At 40.8% G+C, this 26,340-nt stretch overlaps 3 protein-coding genes across 9 annotated transcripts; 1 reads left to right on the top strand and 2 right to left on the bottom strand.

The window, feature by feature from the left end:
- Positions 1–88: 88 nt before the first annotated feature.
- Positions 89–7,559, bottom strand: LOC139658674 (5'-AMP-activated protein kinase subunit beta-2-like). 2 transcript variants are annotated; one of them, XM_071536825.1, is made up of 8 exons: positions 7,471–7,559; positions 6,209–6,391; positions 5,820–5,977; positions 5,544–5,637; positions 4,145–4,259; positions 3,647–3,780; positions 3,424–3,492; positions 89–2,134 (listed from the first exon to the last, which is right to left on the bottom strand). In XM_071536825.1, the coding sequence occupies exons 2-8, from the start codon at positions 6,365–6,367 to the stop codon at positions 2,057–2,059; spliced, it is 807 nt and encodes a 268-aa protein (XP_071392926.1). In that variant the 5' UTR covers positions 6,368–6,391; positions 7,471–7,559; the 3' UTR covers positions 89–2,056. The 2 variants fall into 2 exon arrangements, with proteins under 2 accessions (XP_071392926.1, XP_071392927.1); XM_071536826.1 differs by having other exon boundaries at positions 6,209–6,388; positions 7,471–7,553.
- Positions 7,560–9,935: 2,376 nt separating this feature from the next.
- Positions 9,936–14,482, bottom strand: LOC139658673 (mitochondrial adenyl nucleotide antiporter SLC25A24-like). Of its 3 annotated transcripts, none has more exons than XM_071536823.1 (10): positions 14,110–14,482; positions 13,816–13,942; positions 13,569–13,656; positions 13,294–13,405; positions 11,969–12,127; positions 11,706–11,858; positions 11,454–11,561; positions 11,125–11,292; positions 10,771–10,921; positions 9,936–10,295 (listed from the first exon to the last, which is right to left on the bottom strand). In XM_071536823.1, exons 1-10 carry the CDS (start codon positions 14,308–14,310, stop codon positions 10,114–10,116), a joined length of 1,449 nt encoding a protein of 482 aa, XP_071392924.1. In that variant the 5' UTR covers positions 14,311–14,482; the 3' UTR covers positions 9,936–10,113. The 3 variants fall into 3 exon arrangements, with proteins under 3 accessions (XP_071392924.1, XP_071392923.1, XP_071392925.1); XM_071536822.1 differs by having other exon boundaries at positions 13,294–13,427; positions 13,546–13,656; positions 14,131–14,482; XM_071536824.1 differs by having other exon boundaries at positions 14,131–14,482.
- Positions 14,483–16,611: 2,129 nt separating this feature from the next.
- LOC139658678 (EEIG family member 2-like) lies at positions 16,612–25,941 on the top strand. Of its 4 annotated transcripts, XM_071536832.1 has the most exons (12): positions 16,612–16,789; positions 18,122–18,242; positions 18,566–18,595; positions 19,135–19,251; positions 19,893–19,939; positions 21,078–21,181; positions 21,719–21,814; positions 21,946–22,120; positions 22,210–22,224; positions 22,995–23,131; positions 24,261–24,324; positions 24,673–25,941. In XM_071536832.1, the coding sequence occupies exons 1-12, from the start codon at positions 16,644–16,646 to the stop codon at positions 24,713–24,715; spliced, it is 1,095 nt and encodes a 364-aa protein (XP_071392933.1). In that variant the 5' UTR covers positions 16,612–16,643; the 3' UTR covers positions 24,716–25,941. The 4 variants fall into 4 exon arrangements, 3 of the variants coding, with proteins under 3 accessions (XP_071392933.1, XP_071392932.1, XP_071392931.1); XR_011696213.1 differs by lacking the exon at positions 22,210–22,224 and having other exon boundaries at positions 21,946–22,162; positions 24,261–24,408; positions 24,673–24,710; XM_071536831.1 differs by lacking the exon at positions 22,210–22,224.
- Positions 25,942–26,340: the final 399 nt, after the last annotated feature.

Raw genomic sequence — 26,340 nt, 5'->3', positions numbered from 1 at the left:
ATATCAAACCAGCAGAACAGGAACTTAAACCAGCAACATCACCCAACCAATAGAAAGAAAGACAAAGGAATAGGAACAGCTTGTCCTCTTTTTATTTGCAAACAAGTAAAACCTTGTACAGTAGATTTCAACACTGCTTCTGCTAAGTATTTTCTTAAAACAAACATGAAAGAGTTGTAAAATTCAAGTTTTGGTTTTAGCCTAAAAGCGCCATAATATGTCCATACTCTTTATCATATCCTTAAGTCTAAAGCCTCTTGAAACAAAACCTCATAATGGCTCAGAGTATTTTTGCTGTCTCGAGTTTTTCACAAACAGGAGTTTTGAAATCCCCTTTCAGAATTCTGTGGGTTATGGGTACATATGTGCAGATACTTGAACGACAAAATTCACACCATAACTCAAAATGCAGACTCACTTGAATGGCTATAAACAACACAAAAGTGAGAAAAGTATTTATAGCTTCAAACTGCACTGAAAACTCCATTCATCTGTTTAGCATTTTGAATTCATCTGAAAATGATAGAATGTCTCCGATCACATCGATACAGGATAAAATGATCTATGATTAATTTATTACAAGGCCTTTATCTCAAAATGACAACCATGAGGGAACTTCCACTGGCCATTTATTTCACTTTACTAATCAGAATTTGACTCCAAATGTGAGATCAGGCCACACTTGTGAAATGTGCCATATACTCATAATTCGTAGACATTCAATACATGCAAAACAGCCAAGAGTAACTGTTGGGGTGTGTAAGCCACTGTGTATAAATATACATGTAACAGATAAATACAGTACATCCCTATTTGATAAATAGCATTAAACACAGATGCACAATTACAAAGCACTGCAATTTCAGCATATCTATAAAATGCAGATTGGACTCTACAGTCCAAGAAGCTACAGTACGAGAGTAGTCTGCTGCATAGTTAAAAGCTTATGTCAACAGTCCTGCTCACAGGATGGTAAAGTGCTCGCAAAATTGTGTCAATATAAAGGCAACAGCAGAACTAAATACAGGCTGCAGCATTAGACCTCCGTTCACCATCTATAAGCCCAACAACTAAGGAAAATTTGTTTATATTAATATCCAGATTCTGTGGAAACAGCCAAGAAGTCCACAAATAGTGACCATGAAATATACACTTTGGGAAACTAGGGCTCATTGGTAATTTGGTTCATGTAGCAGTTGGTTCAGCAGTGTGATTCTACTGAATGACACAACTACACAAACTCAACACAACATGTAGTACTGATTACATCAGACATTGTTCGTGTCCCTTTTTAGTATCATCTCTGGGATGAGCGCTGCCTCCTCAACAGGAACAGGACATCATGCTCCTGAGTCTACCTTCAATTACAATGCAGTTCATTTTATAACAGTTTATTGCACGTAATGATAAAGCAATGCCAAATCTGTTCTCATCAGTACCTAGGCCCCAACTAGTGGCCATTTTAAACCACTCTGGTATTCTGCATGCACTAGCCAAGGATGACGTTAAGTCAACTGGTTTAAAACTTAATTGTATCAATGCCATAGAGGATATGAGGACACAATACTTTTAAAATCAAACAGTTGATCCGCACCAATAACACTCAAAATCCCAACAATCCTCAACATCCTACATCCAACAGGTCTAGGCACCCTCATCATCAAATCAAATTCTCTTTGTACACACCAACATGCATAGAATCACAAGGTGCTGCAAACACTCAAATACACACAGTGGTTTTGTCAGTCTCTTATCTCTGGATAACTGTAGATGCGTCATAGGTAAATACCACAGTATGGTTTTGATCTCCCCCATAGGAGGCGCAGGCCGAGCATCACAGGTGACGCCCTACACACTTTGCTACTTTTGTTCAGAGCCCTATGTAGAGATAAGTGTGCCCTTTTAACCCTATAGCCACAATCACAGCCACTGGCCCTTAGCTCACCTGTAAACTGGAAATTGTTTCAGTGCAAGATTTGGCTAAATGTGATGATAAAAACCAGCAGAATACAAACATGCTGCTCTCTATAAGCACCGTGGAGCACGCAGGTGGGGTTTAGATAGGCTTATAGAGCAGAGATGTGACATATTTCTTCTTATATCTGTGAGTCGCACTGAGCACCATCACTCCGTCCTGCAAAAACAGAAACAGAATATGTTAGTGGGGTCAATCTTCGCTGTCAACTTCATCTGTATGTCACAATCAAACACTTTGGAATTTCAAAAGTCTATGTAATACCGTAATCCAGGAAGTACAAATATACTGTGTACAAAATTTTGTGGAGTCTAGATCAAATCTGTGGGAGAAATAGCGAAAAAAAATTAAAATTAAGCTAGAAATAACCGTCTCGCGGTTGTATGCCTCCGCCAATAAACTTTGTTTTATCATTGCAAGGACAGTCTTTATTTACTGAACATATATATTTAATGTGATTATTAGGTCAACTTAAAGGATTTTGGTGTCTGCAAAAGTAAGTGACAGCACCGTTTTCTCAGCTACAGTGGTAAGCAAAATATTATGATGTCACAGTGAAGTTGACCTTTGAACTTTTGGATATAAAATGTCATCACTTCATCATTTTATCCTATTAGACATTTGTGTGAAATTTTGTCATAATTAGCATATGAATTCTTGAGTTATGGCCAAAAACGTCTTTGGTGAGGTCACAGTGACCTTGACCTTTGACCGCCAAATTCTTATCAGTTCATCCTTGAGTCCAAGTGGACGTTTGTGCCAGATGTAATGAAATTCCCTCCAGGCGTTCCTGAGATATCGCGTTCATGAGAATGGGACGGACGTGAGGTCACAGTGACTTTAACCTTTGACCACCAAAATCTAGTCAGTTCATCCTTGAGTCCAAGTGGACGTTTGTGCCAAATTTGAAGAAATTCCCTCAAGGCGTTCCTGAGATATCGCGTTCACGAGAATGGGACGGACGGATGGACGGAAAACATAATGCCTCCAGCCACGAATGTCACCGGCGCGGAGTAATAAAAATGGCAGAAAACCATCAAGGCAGAAATGAAACCAGTATGTGCAATGAATTCATGTTGAGTGAAGGAATCTGAGCGAAAACAATATTCTAGGCTATACAGTTTGGGAGTTATGGGTCAGTGTGTAAAGTTAGTCCTTATAGTGCCACCATCTGACTGATCAGTGTGATTTGAAACCTATCTACCAAATTTGGTTGCTCTGGGGCTTGAAAGTCTCTGAGCTCCGCATCATTTTAAGGCAGAAAAAGAAGAAGCAGAAGAAAACATCTTGAAAAAAACAACAGGGTTCCAGAATCTGTGGAACATATGGAACATGGAGATGGGCAAAAAATGCCTATAATATTCTTTAAGAGTCTAATATTTCACGTCCAGGACAGGTTACATCTGTGAAGAGTAGCAAGGGTTGAGCAGTTTCCAGTTTCCACCTACCTTTATTGAGAGGGCATATAGGTGGTTCAGCATGACATGGTTGGGTTCAGGCAGTAGGGCAGGATCACACTGTGAAGAGAGGGAAAGAGGAAAACTTACCAATCACAGACAAAATAGTAAAACCAACAACAACAAAGAGAATCCAAGCTTTCAGAAAAATATATAGCGAGTTACAGTAGCAAACAGAATTCAAGGCAGGGGGCTGTGACAATGGGAAACTGACAGATATGTTGGTGTCCTTGTTGAGTATGACTTGAAGCAGGTGAGGTGGGAGTATGGGTGGGGCTTTGAAACGCTCCTCAGGTCTGAAGACATACTGCTCCTGTCCATAAGGCCCTGGAGGGGAGCTGGACAGATCTGTGAACAGACAACAGACACAATCACACGTCTGACCAGGTTCCTACAGTGTGATATATGTTGATAGCTGTGAGTCAAAATGACTGTTTTTACAAACAAATAGCACTGGGTATACATCTACATAAAAGTAGTTGTATGTGTATTGGGACCAAGCAATAGTTTTTTTTCCATGCTTTTCCAGACATTTTGTCCAACTCCAAAACTTTAAAACACCTGGAAACAATCAAGTTAATTTCCCAAACATTTCCAGACTATCCAGATCTGGACTGAAGAAAAACAATAACAATTCCCCAATAACTATTTCTGTTGATTGATGACATTTAGTTGTCTAGAGGGAAGTCAGTATAAACAGTATAAGATGTACCTGATGTGTCAGAACTATCCAGAGAGTCGACCTGCAGGGCATCAAACACCTCAAAGTCAGACTTCTTCACCTGGATCAGGTTGTTGATGGTGCCAAGCTGGCTGGTTACCACCGGCTGGAAGGAGAGGAAAACAACTATGATCAAGCAGATTCATAATTATTATTTATAACACACTGCAGCTTTTCCCTGGCCTTTAGAGAGGCTTAGGTGGTGTTGTGAGTGTGGCTGCTTTCACAATCACTGGGAGGGGCTGAAGACATTTGAAGAGTGTACAATGTACAAAGAATCTTTATGGGGTCCTTAGATGTTTTTGCTTCTCATATTCCATTACTATTTCATGACAAAGAGCAACAGTTACAATATTTGTCAGCATCTTTTAGGGTTGAGAATTGAGATTTTATCAGTGTCAATACCTTAAGGATTCCTTTTGAAATTCTGCTATTCTAATTCATACCATACTGTTTTGATTTTGTTATCCACAATTAGCCTGGCATTCAGACTGAAAGGCCATTTGGTTTGCTTCACACTTGATTATTCATTATTATTCAGTACTTCCTGAATCATAATTAATTCATGACTGTGTGTGAGTGACTGTGAGGCTGTGACGTGATGGGGTGAGCTCAGGGGGAAGCAGAGTGTGTTCAGTCCAGTTCTCTGCAACACAGGAGCAGCAAACAAAGAGGACAAAGAGACTCCTTATCGAAGTGTAGCCACACTTCAGATCCTTCTCTCTAGTATTTTCATTATGCTGCTTGTGCTTCAGCTGTGGAGAACTGAACTGAATACGCTCTGCTCCCCCCTGAGCCTCACTACGCCTCTCAGTAACACAGCAGATGAGGGAAGAATTGAGAGTGACACAATTTGATAATGAGTTACAAATTGCACATTTTGTCCTATTTAAAATAATACTGGTAATCAATAACGGGAATTGATAAGGCAAAAGTGTATTGGTCCGGTCAGTTGCCCACTTCAGTGTGCCACAGACGTCTCTACAAGGTTGTCTCCTCTACAGCTCATTGCTGTAGAGGAAACACACCTGATTGTGTGTTTTGCAAGTGGACTATAAATGACCAAGATAGTGCTCTTTCCTTTCATTGTCCCATATGTTTTTATGACATTTCCAAAACTTTGTAGACATTTATGATTTTCCAAAACTTTTCTAGGTTTTCTAAAAACGGTTGCCTTTAGGAGAAATCATGAATCTATGGGAATGTTGTATTAAAGCAGTATTAAAGGAAAAACAAAATTCAGAAACCTTGTGTAGGCAAAACATAAAAAAATAAACACATTCGGAATTTCACATTTAAGAGGTGAAAAAACTGGTGGGCCACCTATGAGTTTAACAAGCCGAGAAGACCTGTACATTGGTAACATGAAAATGACTGGGTGTTGGTTTACCTCTGAAGAATCGTGGACCCACTGTCCGTCCACAAAGAACTTGTATTGGTGCTCTCCTTCTGGCAAGTCCAGGATCGCTACAAAGTCATTATGGCTTTGGAGAGAAGGAGACAGACTAGTATTAGTCTAGCACGGGCCTTCCTCTCAATAAAAACTATACAACCGGTACTCACAGTCACAGCTAGTGTGTCTAGCTGAGATAATGAACATGAGATCCATATAAGACAATCAGAATGTACAAACATCTTTGCTGAATTCAAAAAAAGTCCTATTTACCTCTTATTTAGGGGGATCTTGGTGCTCCAGTTGTTGAAGGAGCCAGCTATGTAGACCTCCTTGCCCCCACCGGCCCAGCGGATGACAGTGGGTCTAGCTTGAGGCCCGGTCTTCACCAGGTCATCTAGATCTGGGGTGAATTCTTTCTCTCCTAATGCCTGGAAACAAAGAATCACATTCATGGATTCAGCTTTTCCCAAACTTTCTCAGTTTAATTTGACTGTCAACAGTAGCTTGATTTTGATTATTTCAGTCAGTGGGGAAAGCAAAAGATGAGAAAACAAGACCAGGGAATTGCAAATCTCAACTCTAAGCCCTTTTTTTTCTCTGGGAACAAAGGAAACCTCTGTGCAATATCACTGTACTCTATTGTATTCATCCAGCAGCACCTTGGACTCTGGCCCGTGGGTGTTGAAAATGTTGGGGTCGTCTGTGCTGTCCACCATCTTGCTGCTGGGTTCATGGTCTTTGTGGCTGCCGCTGCTGTCTGAGCGATGGGCCTTGGCTCCATGGCGATCTCCAGACACCCTGTCACTGGTGTTGCCCATAATGTCTCACTCTTAAAAGTGCTACTGGAAAGAAAAGATTATTTAATACTGTGATGTATTGTCTACCTGGGCACAAGCCATAACCTAAAAAACTAAAATTTTTATTGTAACCTAGCTATTTAGAAACAGTGGCAAGCAAATCAAAAAGGGATAATACAGATAATGGGTTGAGAGCTTCTGTTAGCAGTCAGTCTCATACCCTGTTTAATATGTTCTGTAAGGCTAAAGGGGAACACCCACAATTTGTAAACATAGTCCTTGATGAACATAAAAATTAGACAGCAGCCTGAACAGCCTCGAGATCTGTCTGTTATTGTTTTGTATTTACTTGCATTTAACGTACCAAGGCCGACAACGTGACACCTTGAGATAATCTTAACAACATCCGTTCGGACTCAAAGTGAAAATAAGAATAGCAGCGATATCTTGAACTCGTTTGGCCTATTTGGACAAGGGCAACAAGGGCTGCTTGAATATAGAGGATAAGTGTGACATCTGAAACTCTGGCCAATTTACAATATGACCACACCAACAGCATGCTTGGTAGGAGTATAACTAATGCGAATATAATAAACAAACACATTAAATAGCATTCTGGTTCTTCCAGACTTAAAGCCTCGTGGGTTAGCTAGAGAACATTAGATAAAACTCAAAGTGCTATGGTAGAAACAACAGGGCCTGGCTGTAAGAGATCAGATTGCTTAACGTTAGTTAGGTTAGTTCAATCACCAGAATCAGAGACATAACACCGTCTGTCAACGCCCACTACTTGCAGAGCAACAAGTCCTACGTAACTACAGCTAACGTTATAGATCCAACTATACAATTAATGAACAGCAACAGAAATATAACCTATTTGAGAGTATATAGCTTGCCGCTAGCTGTTACACCAAAGTCTCCTCGCTGGCTAGCTCCACTGTGTCCATCTCAGGTCTGCTCCGCGGGGGAATATTTTTAGCTGTTGGCGACGGTTAGCTAACGTTAGTTAGCTGCTATCAATTGTAACAACCGAAGAGCTTGTTTCAAAATCAAGGTGTCAACTAGAACAACGGGACGAAAACAATAATTGATCGTTTTAGCAACGATACAGCGAACGAACTCACCAGTAAACAGCTGATGTTATATTTAGTGTGTTTTTAGCGAAGGCCCCACCTCTTCCCCAATAACTTCAGCAGGGTGCCCCAGCTACGGCTTCTGACTGGGACAAACTTAGCAGGGACGCTATACGCGATTGAGAAGGGAGTGAAATACTACAATGTCATAAAAGCAAAAAAAGTTCTTTGGTCCCAGCAAGTGGAGAGACGTTACAAATGGTTTCCACACAACTGCAGTACATCATGACATCGTCCATTCAGGGGAAACACAAACACTTTATATTTAAATGAGCTTTTAAAACAGCAGAACTGTTCAGACTGTAGGCTTGTCATTGGATGCATTGTGTTGTCCTAATTTTAATGGTACAAGCTGATGTTCTGTATTTCCTTCCCAGAAGTCCAGACCGTCCAGGGAGATCGACATGTTATTTGAATGTTCTTTTCTTTGTGTCCATACTCAGAATGCAAATTGTGGTAATGTGGCAGGACAGATATTTGATTAGCTTGCACCAAGATATTTTTAAACCAGGTGAAGTATCAGGGCTTGTTTAAAAAGGGACTTGACATCCATAGACTGGACATAGCATCATTTTTTTTGTCTTCCTCTCAGTCTTAGAGAATGTCCTTTTTTCTGTCTTCTGAATCGTCATAATTGTCTTGATCCCTTTGAATAATGAAACTAAATGACTTTTAATTGCAAGGACTTGAGTTTAATATGACAACAAAAGATACTCATTACCAGCAATACAAAACTGACGAAACAATCGTCAATCTTGGTTCTACTGCTGGGACCTTGCATATCTACTTCCTCCTGACAGTGTCTCTCTCATCAAATAATAACCATTTCAAGTCCATCCAGCTCATTTTATTAGGCCTGCTGGTATTAATATTGTAAACCTAAAATAAAAAAATAACAGGCCGATAATCCATGCATCTAAAATACTTTAATTATTGGAGGAATGAACATGAAATCAGACTCCTATTATGGATGATTTTTTTTCTTCATCCATTATAGGATTCTATTTCATTACATTCCACTGACACACATCAACACCACCATCAAATGTTGGTTCTGCATGCAGAAATGAAAGAGTCCAGTAAGTGATTCCACCTTACAGACCTCTAGGTGGAGCTATTGAGAAATCCCAGTGATCTCCACTCCCATAGAAGAGCTGACACCACTGTTCACAAGTAAGCCTTCAAACATCTATGTGACGTTTCCATGTTCAGGCTAACGACTACTAACTTGAGCCCAGCTTAGTGTCTTGGGATCTCTAACAGTATTATAATACTAACAAGCTGATTGTTTGTCATCTTTAATACTAGATTAATATAAAAACCATCCCCCATAAGGCTATGTGAAATAATGTAATGAAATGTAAAACGTCACAGCATCCCTTTTTAATTTATCACACTAAAGGATTGTTCTCTCCTTTGATGTGTTTGTGCATGTGTGTGGATGTGTTGAAATGAGAACTGAGACAACACAAATACAAGCTCCCTCAAAGTATTTCACTGAAATGATTATTGCCAGTCATGACTGTTTTCTTGAAAAGGTTAACTGGTTATAGGCAACCAACATTTAAACCCATAAATAATAATTGCAAACAGAATATTAAAAAAATCTTAAGATCTCCTGTTGATGTCACAGAATAGTTTCACTGCAAGAGACTATAAGGCACATTTAAATAATTATCAAATATGTAAAATGTGGAATTAGTGATTTTCATATTGCACAACATATTGAGTATATTTGCATGCACATAGTACACCAGAGTTAGTAAGTGTTGATTTTTCAGTGTCAATTTATTTTGAGTTGACAACTGTTGTTTGGAGAGTTGTTTGTTCATTCATGAAACAGATATGGTTCTGGGGAAAGTGTTTAAAACCATGTAAAAGTATTAAATTAACTCTAATGGGTGTGGATGTTTTACATTTTCAGAGTTAAATTAACACTGGAGATTTTGCTGTGTATCTGTCGCCAACTCTGGGATAAAGTCTATCTTTCTATAAAGGAAATTCCAAGTATTTCCTTAGTTTACACAAACCACAGATGCCATCAGCCAATGGGATGGAGTGTATACCAGTGTCAGTGTCTGGATGATATTGGTATGCCTCGGGTATCTTACTTAGGTTTCTCAAAATTTGGGCAAGAGCTTCTCAGGGATGTAAACAGGCTACGATGTACAGTATAAATGGTCAAACATAAAACTAGGATATCGGCGTGCATGTAAACAAACTCACTGTAACAGTTTGACTGAGTTGGTTTCATCACAGTTTTAAAAGGAAGAACATTAGCAGAAATTCTATGACCCAGTGTGTATTATTTTACTCATTTTTACGTATTGTGTACACGAATGGCTTTGTCAAGTATTGTTTTGGATGGTGCATTACTCTGAGGAGTGCGTTTCGCTTAGCAATAGCATCAGAATTAAAGTTCACAGCATGCTTACCACAAATGATTAATGCTTGGGTTAGTGAAAGACAACCCTTTGATTTATTAGGCATACACCCTCCACCTGTTGAACTTCGGTGCCAACTGGTGGAATTCATGCCTGGTACGTTTGGCGTCCATGTGTTCCCTTGATGTCACTTCAGGAAACAATTCTGAAATCTGAGACCTAAATGTTTCTTTTCACTTTGCTTGCAGTATCATTTGGAGATCCCCAAGCCGGTCTTCATATACTCGTAAACAACATAGCTAATGCTGACAGCAGGAATGACTTTCATAAAGTTTGGCAGGATGCCCCTGTAGAGTCCGAAAAAGCCATCTTTGGCCACAATCTTCTTCACCAGTGTGCTCATGGAGGGCTGGTCTGATGCATCCAGAGACGCTGGAGATAAAGAAATCAGTTAGGGAGTTAGTGTTGCATCTAGAAGCACGCTTCTTCTTCTTCTCTTTTTTGTGTGGGATGTTAAAGCTATACTAGGCAACTTAGCACGTTGAAAGCGCCAAATGCTATTGAGAGACAACTGTGTGAAAAATTTTAAATTAAATACCCAGAAATCATGCAGTGTGATATCAGTGTTTGGGCAAATAGGACAAATGGGACAAATAAGACAAATCTACGGGGTCTCAGTTAGGGGGAGTGGGACGCTCTTCTCTGTTGCAGCCCCACTTACGTTATTTAGGCTTATAAGATATGTATTTTTACACAAAATAACCTTGCCGAGTGTAGCTTTGTCGGCACATAACAATCAAGTAAGACATAATATGCACTGTGTAATAATGTAACACCATGTAACTATTGTGCCTTCCATAGCTGTAAACATCATCACTGTTGCCAAATGTCATGTGACTGTATTTACCTTGTGCCTGCATCCGTGTGCGTATCAGTGCGAGTGGATAGCTGGCCAGTTGGCCGCAGGTACTGGAGATGGTGCCACAGCCCAACAGCACCAGGATCCCCGGGTTAGCCGAGTCTTTGGCGTAGTAGGACAACCAGGTCGTCTTCAGACTCTGAGACACGAGAGCGGGATGGTGGGAGGACGGAGAAACAGAACTGCATTAGAGTAGCACCATCATCAATTTGATGCAGTCACACAATCCATAATGAACTGGTCTATCCATCAGGCATGCAAATGCTGTAATTTAACAAAGTGCACTCTAATGTGAAATATCACTGGCGCGGCTACATACTGTATATCACAAAGTCTGCATACCTCATAAACAGCAAGGTCTATCCCGGCATAGGGAATGATGCCCAGTAAGTTTGGAATGTAGCCCTTGTAGAAAGCCCTGACACCCTCATTCTTCAGGATCTTTTTGGCACAATCGAACATTCCCGAATACTGGCCCGTTTTCCTCAGGGTCAATCTGGTCTTCAATACCTGAAAGAGAAAAAAGCACAAAAGAAATTGGTTGAAAGGATGCTTGGGATCTTTGGGGTGTTTTTGCTCAGGCATTTTTCAAAGAGCTCACTTGGTTTCCTTCAAATACACCCTATGAATGAGACAGTGTGATGAGACAGTGATGCCAACAGATGCCTCACCTCCATGGGGTAGATGGCTGTCTGTGCCGTGGCCCCAGCCAGAGAGCCAGCCATAAACCTCTGGTGCGTCTCCACCTTCTTGCCCTCTGACGCCAACAGCTTCTTATACTGCAACAGAAGACACACAAACAGCATGACAATAAATCATCTAAACCCCAATATTTTTGTTGTTGTAAAACTCTGTGATAAATTACCTGAGATGTACAGTATATTACGGTATAAAACGAACTCTTTGGAAGCACTATCCCTTACTTGTTCGTAGGACATAAATTTGATTGCTGTCTCGGGTGCGATCTTTAAGACATTAATTCCGTTTCCTCTCCACAGCGATGTTACACCCCCCTCGTTGATCATCTGCTTGAGGCCTCCTACCAGGCTGATCCGGTTGGACTTAGAGGAGTGAACCTGCAACATAGATAAAGTTGCACTTCAGTCTACTACTTAGTCGTTCCTTTTTGAGAAAGTAGACTACAAGGGAAAGGGTACCGTTAGCTGTTTTCTTTCATAATATTCACCTGCATGAAGACTTTCACCCTGTCCAGAGGGGCAGTTCCAGTGCGGGAGACGGCCCCGGCCATCGCCCCGGCAACAAGCTGCTTCCACCAGCCGCCTGACGCCTTCTCCTCTTCTGTGAATTCATCAGGGATGGCAAGACTGTCACCTAGGTCCAGCACCTGGTGAGTACAGAAGCACATTGACCCTTCCACATGATTTTAATTTATGCACACTGGTATGTTTGAACAAACAACAGCATAACTGCTATTGCTTGAGGCCATTAAGAGATACACCTTTGATTAAACAGGTCTTTATCAGTAAGATACATGTGGCATACCATCTGTTTCTGTGGTTATGACACATGATACAGTTCACCAGCCTATTTTGCACTGCACTTCTCCTTTTGAGGTCTATTGTCACACTGATGCAGCAACTAGTTTTTTTTCAGACTTGCCAAATCACCAGCTGTACACTGGAGAGGGCAACACTTTAACACCTTGGACAAAAGGTCTCAGCAAGAGAGCAAACATATCAGCAACGTAACACATTTCGTTTCAATATGCCTGTGCAATTTACATATATTAAACCATGTGCTATGAGGGAAATTACATACAATAAGGAAATGTATCAAAAACCCTGTGCACTAGATGGCAAACTATTACTGATAAGTAGAAATGAACAACAAGCTGAGCTTCTTATCCTTTGGCTAGTGCTGCTTGTGAAATCATAATCACTGTGTGCTAACCCTTGGATTAAGCTGTATCAGATAAACCACATTATTCAGTGTTTCAGTGTTCCTGAGTCATTAAAGGTATCTGGTGGTGTGTGGTAGCAAGTCTGAATGCAACAATTTAAGGAAACATAGGGGTTTTATGTAGTTAGTTATGTGCATTGCTGTCACTAACCTTATAAACGTACTGGAATGCAATACTATCTGCTTTTGTCATCTAAGATAACACAAATGTGCAGTATGCATGGTCCATCAAGAGATGTATTGTCTTGCTCAGGATCCAGCAAACACTTTGTGCAGCAGAAGAAGTAACAAACCAGTCAATAATATCTGCAACTGCACACCAACAGGGACAGGAGAGGAGAGGAAAGGCAATGTGGAGGAGTAAACTGGGGGAATGGGAGTGCAGTGCTGTGACCCAAATTATCTTAAGACAGATTGTACTTTCAGTTAAGCTGCTGCCAAAACTGTTGACTGCAGGGAAAATCCACAATATCTGAACACAAAGTCTTAGGTCATATATTGAAATCAATGCAATCCACTGCAGTTGCTTGTTTCTGCATCTACAGCATGTGAGTGTCTGAGTGTGTGTGAGTATGTGAGTGTGTCCCATACCGAGGAGTGTTTCCAGTAGCGTATGATGTCATCCAGGTTGTGTGCAGGGTTAAACAGGAAGTGTTCCCTCCACTCATTCCAGTCCACCATCATGGTGCCATCAATGTCCATACTGAAGAGATGCACAGAAACATCTTTAACTATGGATTGACACTTCTTACACAATTCTTAGCATATTGTGAGCCATATGAAGCTTTCAAAAAACACATAAAGCAATACTTTTGACCATGAGGTAGACAGAAACATTGTTACAGCTGACAGAAATTAGGTCAAACCTCTGCAGGATTTTCAGGGAATCTTCTCTGGATATGTCCATGCCCAACTCTGCCAGGGACTGCTTGATCTCAGAGGCATCAATGCGTCCTGGTAGAAAAAAAGGAGAGAGCTATTGAAAATATGCTGCAATATAAACAGTGAATGGCTTTGTAAACGTTTACTGGCATGTGTCATTATCTGTTCAGATGTGTGCCAAGTATCTTTACACAGTGACAGCTCCTGAAACGCTTCACACTCAGCGCCTACCATCGTTGTTTCTATCCAGACTCTTGAATGTCAGCCGCAGTTTCTTCTCATGCTCTTTCAGGTATTTTGTGAACTCGTTGAAGTCAAGACTCCCATCTTTGTTTTTGTCACCAGACGACACAATTTTCTGTAGAGAGATGACATACAGTATGCGTTTAGTTCATTTATCCCGTTCGGTATTGCAAGTACAATACTGACACACACGTACAGACAGTGAAACAAGCACGGAAGGCATTTATGTGAAATGTGCAGGTCGGGACATGAAGCTGGCCTGGCTGCGGCTGCATGTGGGACCTCCGTGGCCCTGGGTTTTACCTGTGCAGCACCCTGGCGGAATATGCCCATTGCTTTGAGGCCCGCTCTCAATTCAGCGACATCCACCTTCCCATCTTTGTTGGTGTCGAGCCTCTCGAACAGGTCCTGGTATGACCTTTGACTATCGGCATCCCAGCACCGGGCATTTGATAGTAAGATCGTCCGTAGTGCCTGATACATTGTAAGAGTGATGTGGCAGCAGGTCTGTAGCCCAGAATTTGGGGAAGTTATTTATCCATATCCAGACGCGATCATAAGCCCTGCAAAAACAATCGACATTCGTACGCTGTTCGCATGTAAAGATAGGTTTCCACGTTAGTTTATGTTGCAGCCAGTCCCGTGCAGGAGATATTCAGAGGGATTTCAGGGGAACTGCAGTGCTCGAGGGCGGAGCAACAAACGCTGCGTAGCCTACTCGCTTTCTACGGAAAAACAGGAAAGGGGTGAAAAAAAGGAAAGGGCGAAATAGCCTTTGCTTTGCAGCAACAGAAGCGAAAGCATATGCCTGCTTATGTTCCGAGTCGAAACTGCAAAGTCTTTCATCTATCAGTTGCCCTTTGTTCTATGTTCTACTGCAGAGGAAATGTAGGCTAATCTCTTTATCGAAAAGGATGTAACATGTCTTGAGACACACAGTCACATTTCATGCAGCGCAATACCTTTTAAGAACAGTAGATGGCGTTATTAGGCTATATTTCACACGAAGGTAGCCGCTGACAGTAGTTCCTAAAACTGAGGTCCGGGGACTCCCAGGGGTCATTGAGGAGGCTCCAGGGGGCCCTCAGCAAAATGAGGAACAGTTTACTTACACTATGGACGTCAGCGCAATAAGTGAACGCATTTCCCCTTTCCCATTGTTTCCCCCCACCTACAGTAGAAAGTTACATACTTCTGTACCAATTCATATTTACATATTTAACAGTTAACAACATAAATATTTACAGATGCGGTTTCTTGGGACAACTAGTGGTGGTCCAACGTGGATCTGTTTGAGCTCCTTCACATGAAAAAGACTGGGACCATCCGACAAGGACTGACCAAATATTTTGAAGATTTTCAAGATGTACGCAGAGAATGAATTGGAAAGATGGTAAAGGTGGGAGATCTGGTTGAAATGATAATAGTATAAAATGAACTTATAAAGACTTTAACGAGTTTACAAAATTAGTCTCATTCATTGTCCATGGATTATTACTTACATATTATTTGATATGACAGATTATTGGGGCAATTATTATTACTATTATTATTATTATTATTATTATCATTATTATTATTATTATTATTATTATTATTATTATTATTATCATTATTACTACTACAATTATTATTGCTTTGAGAGAAAGTTACGTTTACAAATTTATTGACTGTTGTCACCATTGAATAGCATATGCATATTTACAAAGATATTCAATAACATGAACAAAGATTAGGCTACATAAAATGTATGTATTCAACACTAGGCCTGTAGTTTCGGTTTTAGCTAAAGTTTAGTCCACAGATAAAAAAAATAAATAATAGGCTACATATTTTGCAACCGGGTTTTTTCTGTTGTCATCAAAATCTTTGCTTGTCTTACATTTCCTACAGGTCACGGTCTGTGATACACTACTCAGTTCTATTTTTTTTTTCCACGCACTTCTCTTTTAAACGATCATTATGATCACAGGAATATTGTCAGGGAATTATGGGAGTTTTTCACTCCTTATTAGTTGCTTGTAATGTTGGAAACTTATTTTAGCCTAATAATAACAGTGATTTCGGTTGGTGCATGTTATGGGTCACAGGTGTGAGTTTATCAGGTAGGTATCAACAGGGCTGAGTTGGCTGAGGCACGTTTGAAGCCATTGCAAAAGACCTGTATTAAACACTTGAAATATTAAAGCGCTAATTAAAATCATCAGTGGGACTAGACTTATGTGTGTTTTTTTTTATGTCTGCTTGTTTTGTTTATAGGGTAGTTTACAACGGCTTCGAACGCGACTCAACCAATCAGAACTGAGGACCCGAACCGTCCGTTCAAGTAAGGTTTTTTATACGTTATTGTGCGTACGTGTGTGTGTGTGTGTGTGTGTGTGTGTTATCCAGATTATAATATCCTATAATCTAGGAATTGGACTTTATTGTAGCCTACACTCGCTGTAGGCGCTGTGAATGCCTAAAGTGTGAAACCCTATAGTATGTAGTGAAATATTAATCTCAATTCATGCTAACACTGACTAGTTTAGTTTTTTGAACATGCATGACCGCAGTATTTCTGTTTTTTCATATGCAGCTGCAGCTCCCAATCAAACGAGGGAGTTTCCTTCACGTCACGTTGTATTTGGGCCGTCAGAGGAAGGGCAGCGGTTTGAACTTCGGATCTTCTGCGGAGCGACACAAGGCAGCAACAGCTGAGTGAGCAGCCGCTGACGGGACGGAGCACAGACGGAGCGGAGAAAGTGCACAGCTGTCTGTCACATTGACAACTCAGACTTTCTTCTGAGCCAGTCACACACGTTAGGCTACATACAATGTCTTTCATTCTAATGAAGAAGAAGAAATTTAAATTCAAAGTAGACTTCGACTTGGACGATCTGTCATCGGTTCCTTTCGTCAACGGGGTTTTATTCTGTAAAGTTAGGCTGCTAGACGGTGGCTTTGCCGAAGTGTCTTCTCGGTAAGAACCCGTACTATTTATAGTAACTAACGTTAGCTAGTTCACGCTGCTTGCTAAGTCGAGTCAGTTAGAGTTAATGCAGCGAAACTGATTTTGGGCATTTATATTTGTTATAATGTAGCCTTTCAGTATTATACTGTTTTCTTTGGTCATCTGTTGGGCATCCTTTGATTATTTTGCTTCTTTACTGGCCACAGCTAGGCATTCATTGGCATGTCAATGTAGTTTACAATACAGTAACTAACTAGTTAGCGTTAAGTATCCTAACTAGCTAACGTTACTACCAAGCTAGGAACTCTCCATTACCTCTGACAATTGAAGTAGAAGTCATGAAGCATGCCATAAGCCAGTACAGGTCGTGATTTACAGTGATTTTAGAAGAGCCAAGAGGCGTTGTTAGAAACGACACGAAGCAGCAGTGAAGAAGCTATATTTGTTTAATTGATAAGCATGAAATAGTTGATTTTCTTCCACCAAGCAATGCAGTTCCTGTACAGTTGCTAAATAAATTGGTTGCTAAGCGTCACATGAGTACTGACCTAATAAAAGTGATGATTTTCGGTTAGCGCATTAATATTTCAATTAACTGTTATGCGGTCACAGGTGTGACTTCAAACGTGGCTCAGCCAGTCAGAGCTGAGGGCCGAAATTGACCAACGATCCTTGTTGGGATCGTTATGGCTTCCATAGCCCGTAGTGGGACTAGTGGGAATTTGTGCCAGGTTAATTTTATTTCTCATTCATTTGTATGTTATGTTTTATTTTATCGATCCGTGAGTCCTATTCATGTGTTATGACAATGTCAAGTGACCAAGCCCAGAATTCCCCCCTTCCATTGCCAAGGAGCATACATAGGCTACAGAAGTTGATCCCCTTTTGGCCAATGATTGTAACTACTTTTAGTACTTAAATGAGTCACTCTGGAAAAACGGACACACAGCTGTAGTACATCCAACCGCTAACCGTTGTTGTATTCCCTCACATGATTTGCCATGGTAACTGCCTGTATTTACAAATATGTAAACACACTATTCTTACTTTTACCCTGCTCCAACCACAACTTTTTCTCTCTAGAATAGCCTGCAGGCTTATAGTCAGTTCATTCATATTCATAATAATTCATAAACTATCTGTTAATTTTATCAAACCAATGATGAAATTTGAGTGTAATATAGCTAAGCAAGATATGTGAATATGTGAAGTTGACTCCATCAAATGGAGAGCTCTGGCATGCACCATGATAAATGGGGCTTTTTGAGTGTTTGCGTAAGCCAGTGTGTTTGGGTTTGTCTGTGTAGCTCAGCTGTATCCTTCAATGTGTTTCTCTCACAGGGAGCCAGTGCAAGCTAACTGTGTGCGCTGGAAGAAGAGATTCTCTTTCATGTGTAAGATGAGTGCCAATGCTGGGACAGGTGTACTAGACCCCTGTGTGTGCCGGGTGTCTGTGCGTAAGGTACGGTAGGACATGTTGATGGCTGGCAAGCTCTGTTTTGTTGACACTACAAGCATGCATACATATTGCAATAGCTACTTTTCCATGGCAGATTCAATGCAGCTGGGGCTTGGATGTGCTAGACTAAGAAACTGTTTACATAAAAAAAAAAAATCACTAACGCACTATTTCATTATTTGAAACTGTAGCACAGTTGATAAGTAATTTCTATAGACAATGTTTATGATACTAGGAGTAACAGAAGCTTTGGTGAAAACAGTGTGTGAGATAATAATGAAACAGGAAAACGTAAGCTCACTAATTTTGGTGTTTTGTCATTTTAGGAAATGAAGGGTGGAAAGACTTTTGCAAAGGTAATATTTCTTTTTTGAAGTCTGTAGGCTGGCATTTGCTTTGTACACAGTAACTGAAGTGCAAAAGGCCTATTAGAACATTCTTATCATTAAGTTAATATGATAACAGCCAGCCTCAAAGTGCCCTTGCAGGCCTTCTTTGTTAGGTGAGTCTGTTAGTCAAGAATGTTTTTATTGCCAGTTTCCGGCTTTGGTTACTGATTGAAACATTGGTAAATCAAAACCTTTGCTACGTTAAACAATAACATTCACAGATAAGCTGGCCAGCAAACCCAACAATTAGGTTATCTGACTTCTCAGGTATTGCAGCTCCCATCTAGGTCATGTACTGTATGTTCCTTATGACCCGAACTGGCCAGGTGTTACTCAATTGTTGATTGATTGATGTAAAATAAATCATCAATGCTGACTTGACAGCCATGAGATCATGCGTAAAAAAGGCAACTAGCAACTACTGACTCAGTATAATCTATACTTAATCAATTTGAACTGAGGGCCAAATAGTTCAAACATGGTCAATCTCTTGTAACCCTGTGCAGCTGGGCTTTGCCGACTTGAACCTGTCTGAGTTTGCTGGGTCAGGCAGCACCACACGGCGGTGTCTCCTAGAGGGATACGACACCAAGCACACCAGACAGGACAACTCCATCCTCAAGGTATGGTGGTGAGGCTTCCCACACAGTTCTTCAATCCTCCTTTAAATGCTGCGGGAAATGTTTGCCGAAGGAGTCTCTACCACAAAGGCTCTGCCCTGGTACAGTCAAATGATTTATTGTGACATGTAGGCTATACACAATTTAAAGTCACAGAATACATAGAAGAGTACAGGAATACAAGAAGAAGATTATACTTTTTAGCATACCAGGGCAAGCATACCACCTAGGCCATGGAAACAGTGAAGCGTTGTTAGCTACCCAACTATGCTGCCTCCAAGCAAGTAACCAGTTGGTGAGTTCACCAGTAGCAGTAAACACTCTGTAGCTAGGGAAATGGATACCAGGAAGTTGGATGCATGGCATGGATGTAATGGCTGTATACTTGTGATGTAAGGCATGTTTGAGCCTGTGATCTATAAACTGCCTGAGCCATGGAAGTGAATTTAAAACATGTGGAGGCTCCTCCTGGGGCACAGACCTAGAATCAGGTTACATCTAACCCTACATTTCCCTACATTTCCTAAAATCTAACCCCTAACATTACAAAGTAAATAGCAACACCTGAAGGAAAATGGCATGTGCTCAGGTACAGCTTGTGTAGCCTACAGCTCTCATTGTTATTCTTCTCATCTCTGTTACAGGTTGTTATCACCACACAGCTAATGTCTGGGGACCCCTGTTTTAAAACGTAAGAACTAATTCTCATCCTCATTCATCCATTCTTTTTTATTACTCAGTTTTAAAGTCTGAACCTTTTATGAATTTAAAATATAACCGTGGTGGTGAAACTTAGAACAAAGGAAGTGTAGACTTCTGCCTGTTAACACTTTTTATACACTGTGCAGTGTGCAACCACAACATTCTACTTGCTTCATGTACGATAGTCTCCATCTATCTTGCCACAGTCTGCTTAGACCTGTACCCACATAGGAAACTGTCTTCCACACATCCTGTCTGCCATAACACTGAAACAAACTCCACTGTCTGAAACACACCCCACTGTCTGATGCTAATTGACATTGACAGTATCAAGATTTTTGTGTCATCTAGTGCCATTGTGTTGATGAAAAGGTGATATTATCAGAGAGCTAATAAGGTCACACCCAGGCACTAACCTGCCCGGCCTCAGTTGTGACTCATGACTGATATGGGATCAGCTCAGCCCTAAATGTAATTATTTTGAGGAAAAACATGATGCAACAGCACACTCCTGGCAAAGCTTAGACCATGTGCGTATGGCCACGCCTTCACTTTCCTCCCCTTACGCAGTCTTTCTCCAAACTCATTCACGTTCCACTCCCTCTCAGTAAAACACACTCCGTTGCCTAGCAGACGCCTAAACCAAAGTGTAAACCAAAGGATCGCCTAGTCATCATCCTAATCATCCCGCGGAGTGTTACTCATTGTGTGTTGGGGATGACAGTAGTGCTCAGTGGAAAGCCTCAGATGACGTTACTGCACTCTTTCTCACTGTCTGTCACTCTGTCTCCCCTTCCACCCACTCTCTTCAGTTTAAGCTAGCAACTCAAATGCAGGAGAGTGGGGTTTCCTGTCTTATAAATATCAGAAAAGCACACAGGATGTTGCTAATTAAAATTGCCATTCGGTTTTAGTAGACAATTTCCACTTATAGATGCTGTATATTAACCAATTTGATAAAAGAGACTTGTGGCTTTATTGTCTGCTTAACGATGTATTAAAATGTTTGCAGTTTAGCCGTTAGCCACATTGTTCATAAAGTTATTGAAGGAGCTCTTTAACACCCAATGATACAACGAATAGTCTGCTGCTAAATAAGTCCACTGCTTATTGTTTTCCCTTTGCAGTCCCCCATCCACAGCCATGACCCTGGGACTCCCACAGGCCGAGGCAGAGTGTCTCCATGAGGACAGAAAGGGAGGAGACATGCACATATCCCATTCTGTCACTGGTATGTACATACAGTGAACCCTATGATCAAAAAACAATGCATTTCTTCTTCTGTTGATGTATGACAGGTTTTTTTTAAGCCCCTTGAGACATGCTTATGATAAAGGGCTATATAAATAAACATGACTAGACTAGACTGTTTCTCACAAGGATGGCACACCTTTGATTATATTTCTTGACTTGATTCTGTAAAGAAATTGTTATGACAAGGTTCTACAAAGAACCATTCTTCCTGAGGTACCATGAGTAGCCATGAACAGTTTATACATAACCATTTTTTTAAACAAAATCTGGTCCTATATTGAATCTCAACAAAACAGATTTTTGCTAGAGCCTCTCAAAGGAAAGGGTCATGAAGAAAGCAAAAACGAATCCTCTAGGGTATCACTTTGAAGAACCAACATTGCCTCTGAATAGCTGTTTCTTTTTAAAAGTGTATGTATTCTTCTCCTTATGTTTTGATCATGAAGCCTGCAGATAGGAGTTTTCATACTGCGTGGGTGATAACTAGATCTGATGCTCTGTTTCTTCCACTTAGAGACTCCAGGGAAGTCTGCATCCGTCCCAGAAGAGCTGGTAGCCTATGGTCACTCTAGAACATCCAGCTATGCTAGTCAGCAGTCAAAAATCTCAGGTACACACAGGCGCGCGCACACACACACACACACACACACTTACTAATTTTCTTCAAAGAAAGACAACATTATTATCACACAGGTCATAAATATAACCTGTCACATAGTGTTATTTTCTCCTTTCCCATAGGTTACAGCACAAATCACTCGCGGTCGTCCAGTTTAACTGAGCTGAGCCACCAGAGAAACCCGTCAGGAGGTTCTGCCTCCACAGGCATCGGCAGCATTCTGGAGCCCAGCGAGCCGCAGGGGGAGAGGGGGGGGAGGGAGAGCAGGTCCTCACCCCCAGTCTCTGCCACCTCTCTGTATGCGCCTGAACGCCCCTCCACCCCTGCCAGGACTCCGAGGTAATACACACACTCACACACGGGGTCAGAAATTAACACTCGCCCAGAGCTAGCGCTGGACGGTAACTTTTGAGATGATAACGTTTGAATGCCTCATGTATACAGTTTTTGGTATTTGCCTCTTGTCAGTTGAAGTCTACTACACTTCATGTTGAATTACAAATTTGATCCACTGTATAAGTGACTGAGCAAGTTTAAATCAATACACCAGTTTACCAGCCGTTGGCAGGGGAGCCAAACAGTTAGTTTCAGGGATGCATGATGTACATACAACTTTTCTGCCATGGCTAAGCAGTGGGTGTCACAGATTTACTATTTAGCATGCACAACAAGAAAAAAACATTGCTGACAGAGTTCTGTATTAGTAATTTGTATGGGAATTTGTGTAGATAATGTCTGTCATGTAGAAAACACAAAAGTTAACATATTTTGTTTGGCACAGATGGCTATGATAGAAGATATGCACTGCTTTATAGTGACTGAAAAATTATATGGACAGACCGTAATAATGTAAAACATGCATTTAGATTCCATACAAGCTCTTTATATCATGAAATGACCAGCAATTTTCTCTTATTTAATGTAGACAAAACAGAACTATTGTTTTATTTCCTTTACCTCTTCTCCCTTTTTCTTTTTACATGAATCTCTATACAATTGTTTTTAATCTTTGCAAAGTGTGTTAAAACCTTGTTATAAACAAACTTGAACCTCAGGAGACTGCCATGTTTCCATATCCCACACCTTTCATTGTATTGTTTTATTATGGTGTTTCTTACGAAGCACATTTTTTGTAATGTACCAGCTCCTAACCTTTCTGCTTTTCCATTAGACATCCTGTAAAGCAGAACTCTATGGAGAATCAGCTGAAGAGAGTTGACGCCACTAGAGTGGATGCTGATGACATCATAGAGAAAATCCTGCAGAGCCAGGATTTCAGCCATGGCTTCTTGGACTCCAGTGCCGAGGGTGAGTACACCTCGTCCTTAACTTGGTGGACTTTGAAGGTTGGCTCAGGATATTACACCATTGCTGGCTATGCATAAGCAAGTAGCAAATAGGCTGCATGTAACAATATAAGGTTGTTTCCAATTAAGATTGGCCAAATGTCTTAACTATAAAAATAAATATTATTACATCACACAAAAAATAATGCCTACTTGTTTGTTGACAGGGTCAGATGATTTAAGGCGTTACTGGTTTCAAAACTTGGTGATGGTTCCTGGCCATTCCTTTCAAACAGTCTTCAGTATCCCCAAAGCAAAATTAACCCAAGGCTCTTAATACAATTCAAACATGGGTCAGTATGATTTCATGACAATCTGTTGTTTATGATTAAAAAATTTTGTAAGTTGTCATAATTAAAAAGCCACCTTTCGTATTTGATTGCAATGTCACTTGCTCCCACAAAACTTAGATAATAGGCAACTTTGTATAGCCTACTACACTGATAGGCATACATTTCTTATTAAATCAGACTTTAACTTGGGGTGTCTAGCCCTTGCGAATAAAATGGGATATTTTGGTCTTGTATTGCAATCTTTGTAAATTTGGGCTTGAATCCAATTGAAAGGACTTTAGCTTGGACCTATACTTAAGTTCATTTGATTAACAATTAGAAAGATTATGTTGCATTCCATTTGTGTGGATAACACAAGGACAGTTTAACCTCACCTCACTGCTCCTTAGCTCAGCACACAATGTTGCTGCCATGTCAGACTGCACTGGCCTTTACCCAGGAGTTCATTTAGAGGACAGGAAAACCAGTTGTTCATTTTCGTTGAGTAATGGGAGCTCTCTCCCTCATTCCTGAGATTGAGCTTGCAAACTTTTGGCATGGAAGTAAATTTTCTGCTAGTACTTCTCAGCTACCTCCGCAAATTTTTGTCAAGAGATGCAAGATTCATGGGTGCAACAGCTTTTTGTCTGCTGTCTGCCCAGCCTCCCTACAAAGTGCCCCTGTCAATAGTCATTTATTTTTAGATTGCCTAGCAACTAAGTGTGAGCCATTTTCACAGCCAGACACATTGATTGACGGTATCCTAATTTGTGATTTGTGTGTGTGTGTGTGTGTGTGTGTGTGTGTGTGTTGCTACAGAGGAGGGGCTCAGCTTGTTTGTTGGTCCTGGTGGGAGCACAGCGCTGGGAAGCCAACACACTAGGTGGGTGTGATTACGTAACTTGTGGAACGTGGGTGCCATACGGCAGGCGTTTCCCACAAATATGGGGACTGCCAATATCTGATGGTGATAAAATGTTTCTATCTCTATTCAAAGGCAAAATTGAAATTTTTTTGCTGGTAAATGGTGATATTGAAAATGAATCTTTGACTGTAGTAACCAAATTGCTGGTCTCTATGTTGTACGTCTTTAATATGTAAAATTTCACACTGTGATATTTTCATTATAGGAGATTGTGTTCATTGTAAGAAAAAAATGTATGCAGCACAGCCAGATCAGATAACCACCCTCATCTCCTGTCATGTAACACATTGTGGCCTTCTCTTTCAGGGTTGCAGCTGGGGCCTATGAGCAGGTGGTGATCAAGCGCTAGGCTTTGGAAAGCATGTGTTCGTCAGAAATGGTGCCACATATACACTGATGTGATAGGGGGTTAAACAGAGGGGAGCTGGAGAGGCAGGGGAGGTGCCATTAGTAATTGTTCCCACATCGCTCCAGGAGGCCTCATCTCTCTTACGCAATCACTCTACATCTGACCTACAGCGTCTGTGGAACAGGAGAGCTCCCTGGTGTTCAGAAAGTGGAGTTGAAGGCCACATTTCTGGAACATCTTGGTAACTGAAATCATCGGTATATGAATGTGTTTCTGTTGTTCTTCAGTTATGCCTTGTGTTCAGTGAAAGCCCTAAGCCAAGGGAATAGCACCATAATTCTCCCTTTCCACACTCTCCCTCTCTCATTGACATTTGAGCTGTTAGGTCTCCACCACTTATCTCTGTAAATTATTATTATTAAGTACCTTAAAAAATATCCAACATGCTTTTAGTCTGGAAGGTTTGCATTTTGTTTCACCATTTTGCTGGTATCATAAATGGTTTTGTTAGTATTTATTTAGTAAAATAGATGGGGTATGATACAGTTGCAGCTGACAAAGGATGGGAAAGTGCTGGTACCATTTTTCCTATGACTTTAAACTAATGACTAAAGAGTTGAACATAATAGAAATAATAATAATATAGAAATAATTTCACCATCCTCCACTGGTGGTGTTCTCTTAAAATCAGAGAGAAATGACAAGTCACGATGCAAGAAATGTACAGTATATAAGGACAGTATATTAGGGGACAATCACAGACAACCACCAGACTGCTTGGCTCACTATGATGATGTGATGAGTGAAGAGGCGAGAGTGACTAAGGTGGGTGGGGGTGTGAGTGGGTGTCAGGAAGAGGTGAGGGCAGGTAGAGGCGAGTGTGTCCTTTCAGACCAATACACACAAAAAAGGTTGTAGTTTATCAGTGTGGGAATTTAGGTTCCATCCCCTCGGCTATAATGAGTAGAGCACCTTTGCTTGTCGTTATCTCAATCCCAATACAGATAAACAGCTCTGTTCTCTGTTTGTAATGTCTGAAGAGGCAGGGGACAGAAATAAGATGCCTATTTTTACAACAAGAAACAGCTCGGAAGTTGGCTGCATTTAAAATATGAGAATATGAATATGTTTCAGCCAAGGAACAAAAACATCAAATAGCCTACAGAGATCTGAGTCTGTCAAATACTGTCAAGTGCCATATTGTTTTTTTTATTTTGTGTTTTGGAAACCACACCTGTGTGTGTGTGTGTGTGTGGGGGGGGGGGGGGGGGGGGGGGGGGGGGGTTGTTGTTGTTTTCAAAGTGAAAAGGATTACATTTATCTTTAAAACCGAAAGTACACTGTGTAGTTAAAGTTATATTTTTCACCACTGCAAACCTATATCCAGTGTATAAGCAATAGTTAATGTATTGAAACAGAACAGTTTCTGTAATGAAAATGAAAGTTGAGCCACACTTATTCTAGAAATATTCTAGCAGGAGTGCTGCTGTGGTTCAGTGGGTTGTGGTTCCAACCCGGTGACATTCTAAGATCGAGGCTGGCTCTCGACCTGTGTTGTATGTGATCCCTTGCCTTCATTCACTACCAAATCAATTGAGAATTCCATAAACTTGTTTGGAGAAAAG

The sequence above is a fragment of the Centroberyx affinis genome, unplaced genomic scaffold (assembly GCF_046629955.1).
Source record: "Centroberyx affinis isolate AG114_WGS23_722 - 3 ecotype Tasmania unplaced genomic scaffold, CSIRO-AGI_Caff_v1 ptg002950l_1, whole genome shotgun sequence".
Lineage (NCBI taxonomy): Eukaryota > Metazoa > Chordata > Actinopteri > Beryciformes > Berycidae > Centroberyx > Centroberyx affinis.
The sequence above is the reverse complement of the archived record's forward strand: the minus strand, read 5'-3'. Positions and strand labels throughout refer to the sequence as shown.

What these genes read in the sequence shown, in the direction of transcription:
- LOC139658678 (XM_071536830.1), top strand. Translation starts at nt 16,644, where the DNA reads ATGTCTTTCATTCTAATGAAGAAGAAGAAATTTAAATTCAAAGTAGAC. An exon ending in AGGACAACTCCATCCTCAAG is followed by an intron (nt 19,252 to 19,892) that starts GTATGGTGGTGA and finishes TCTCTGTTACAG; the next exon opens with GTTGTTATCACCACACAGCT. An exon ending in CATATCCCATTCTGTCACTG is followed by an intron (nt 21,182 to 21,718) that starts GTATGTACATAC and finishes TCTTCCACTTAG; the next exon opens with AGACTCCAGGGAAGTCTGCA.
- LOC139658674 (XM_071536825.1), bottom strand. Translation starts at nt 6,367, where the DNA reads ATGGGCAACACCAGTGACAGGGTGTCTGGAGATCGCCATGGAGCCAAG. An exon ending in GGATAGTTCTGACACATCAG is followed by an intron (nt 3,781 to 4,144) that starts GTACATCTTATA and finishes GTCTGTTCACAG; the next exon opens with ATCTGTCCAGCTCCCCTCCA. An exon ending in TATATGCCCTCTCAATAAAG is followed by an intron (nt 2,135 to 3,423) that starts GTAGGTGGAAAC and finishes CTGTTTTTGCAG; the next exon opens with GACGGAGTGATGGTGCTCAG.
- LOC139658673 (XM_071536822.1), bottom strand. Translation starts at nt 14,310, where the DNA reads ATGTATCAGGCACTACGGACGATCTTACTATCAAATGCCCGGTGCTGG. An exon ending in TAGACCTTGCTGTTTATGAG is followed by an intron (nt 10,922 to 11,124) that starts GTATGCAGACTT and finishes CTCGTGTCTCAG; the next exon opens with AGTCTGAAGACGACCTGGTT. An exon ending in CACACGGATGCAGGCACAAG is followed by an intron (nt 10,296 to 10,770) that starts GTAAATACAGTC and finishes CTTTATCTCCAG; the next exon opens with CGTCTCTGGATGCATCAGAC.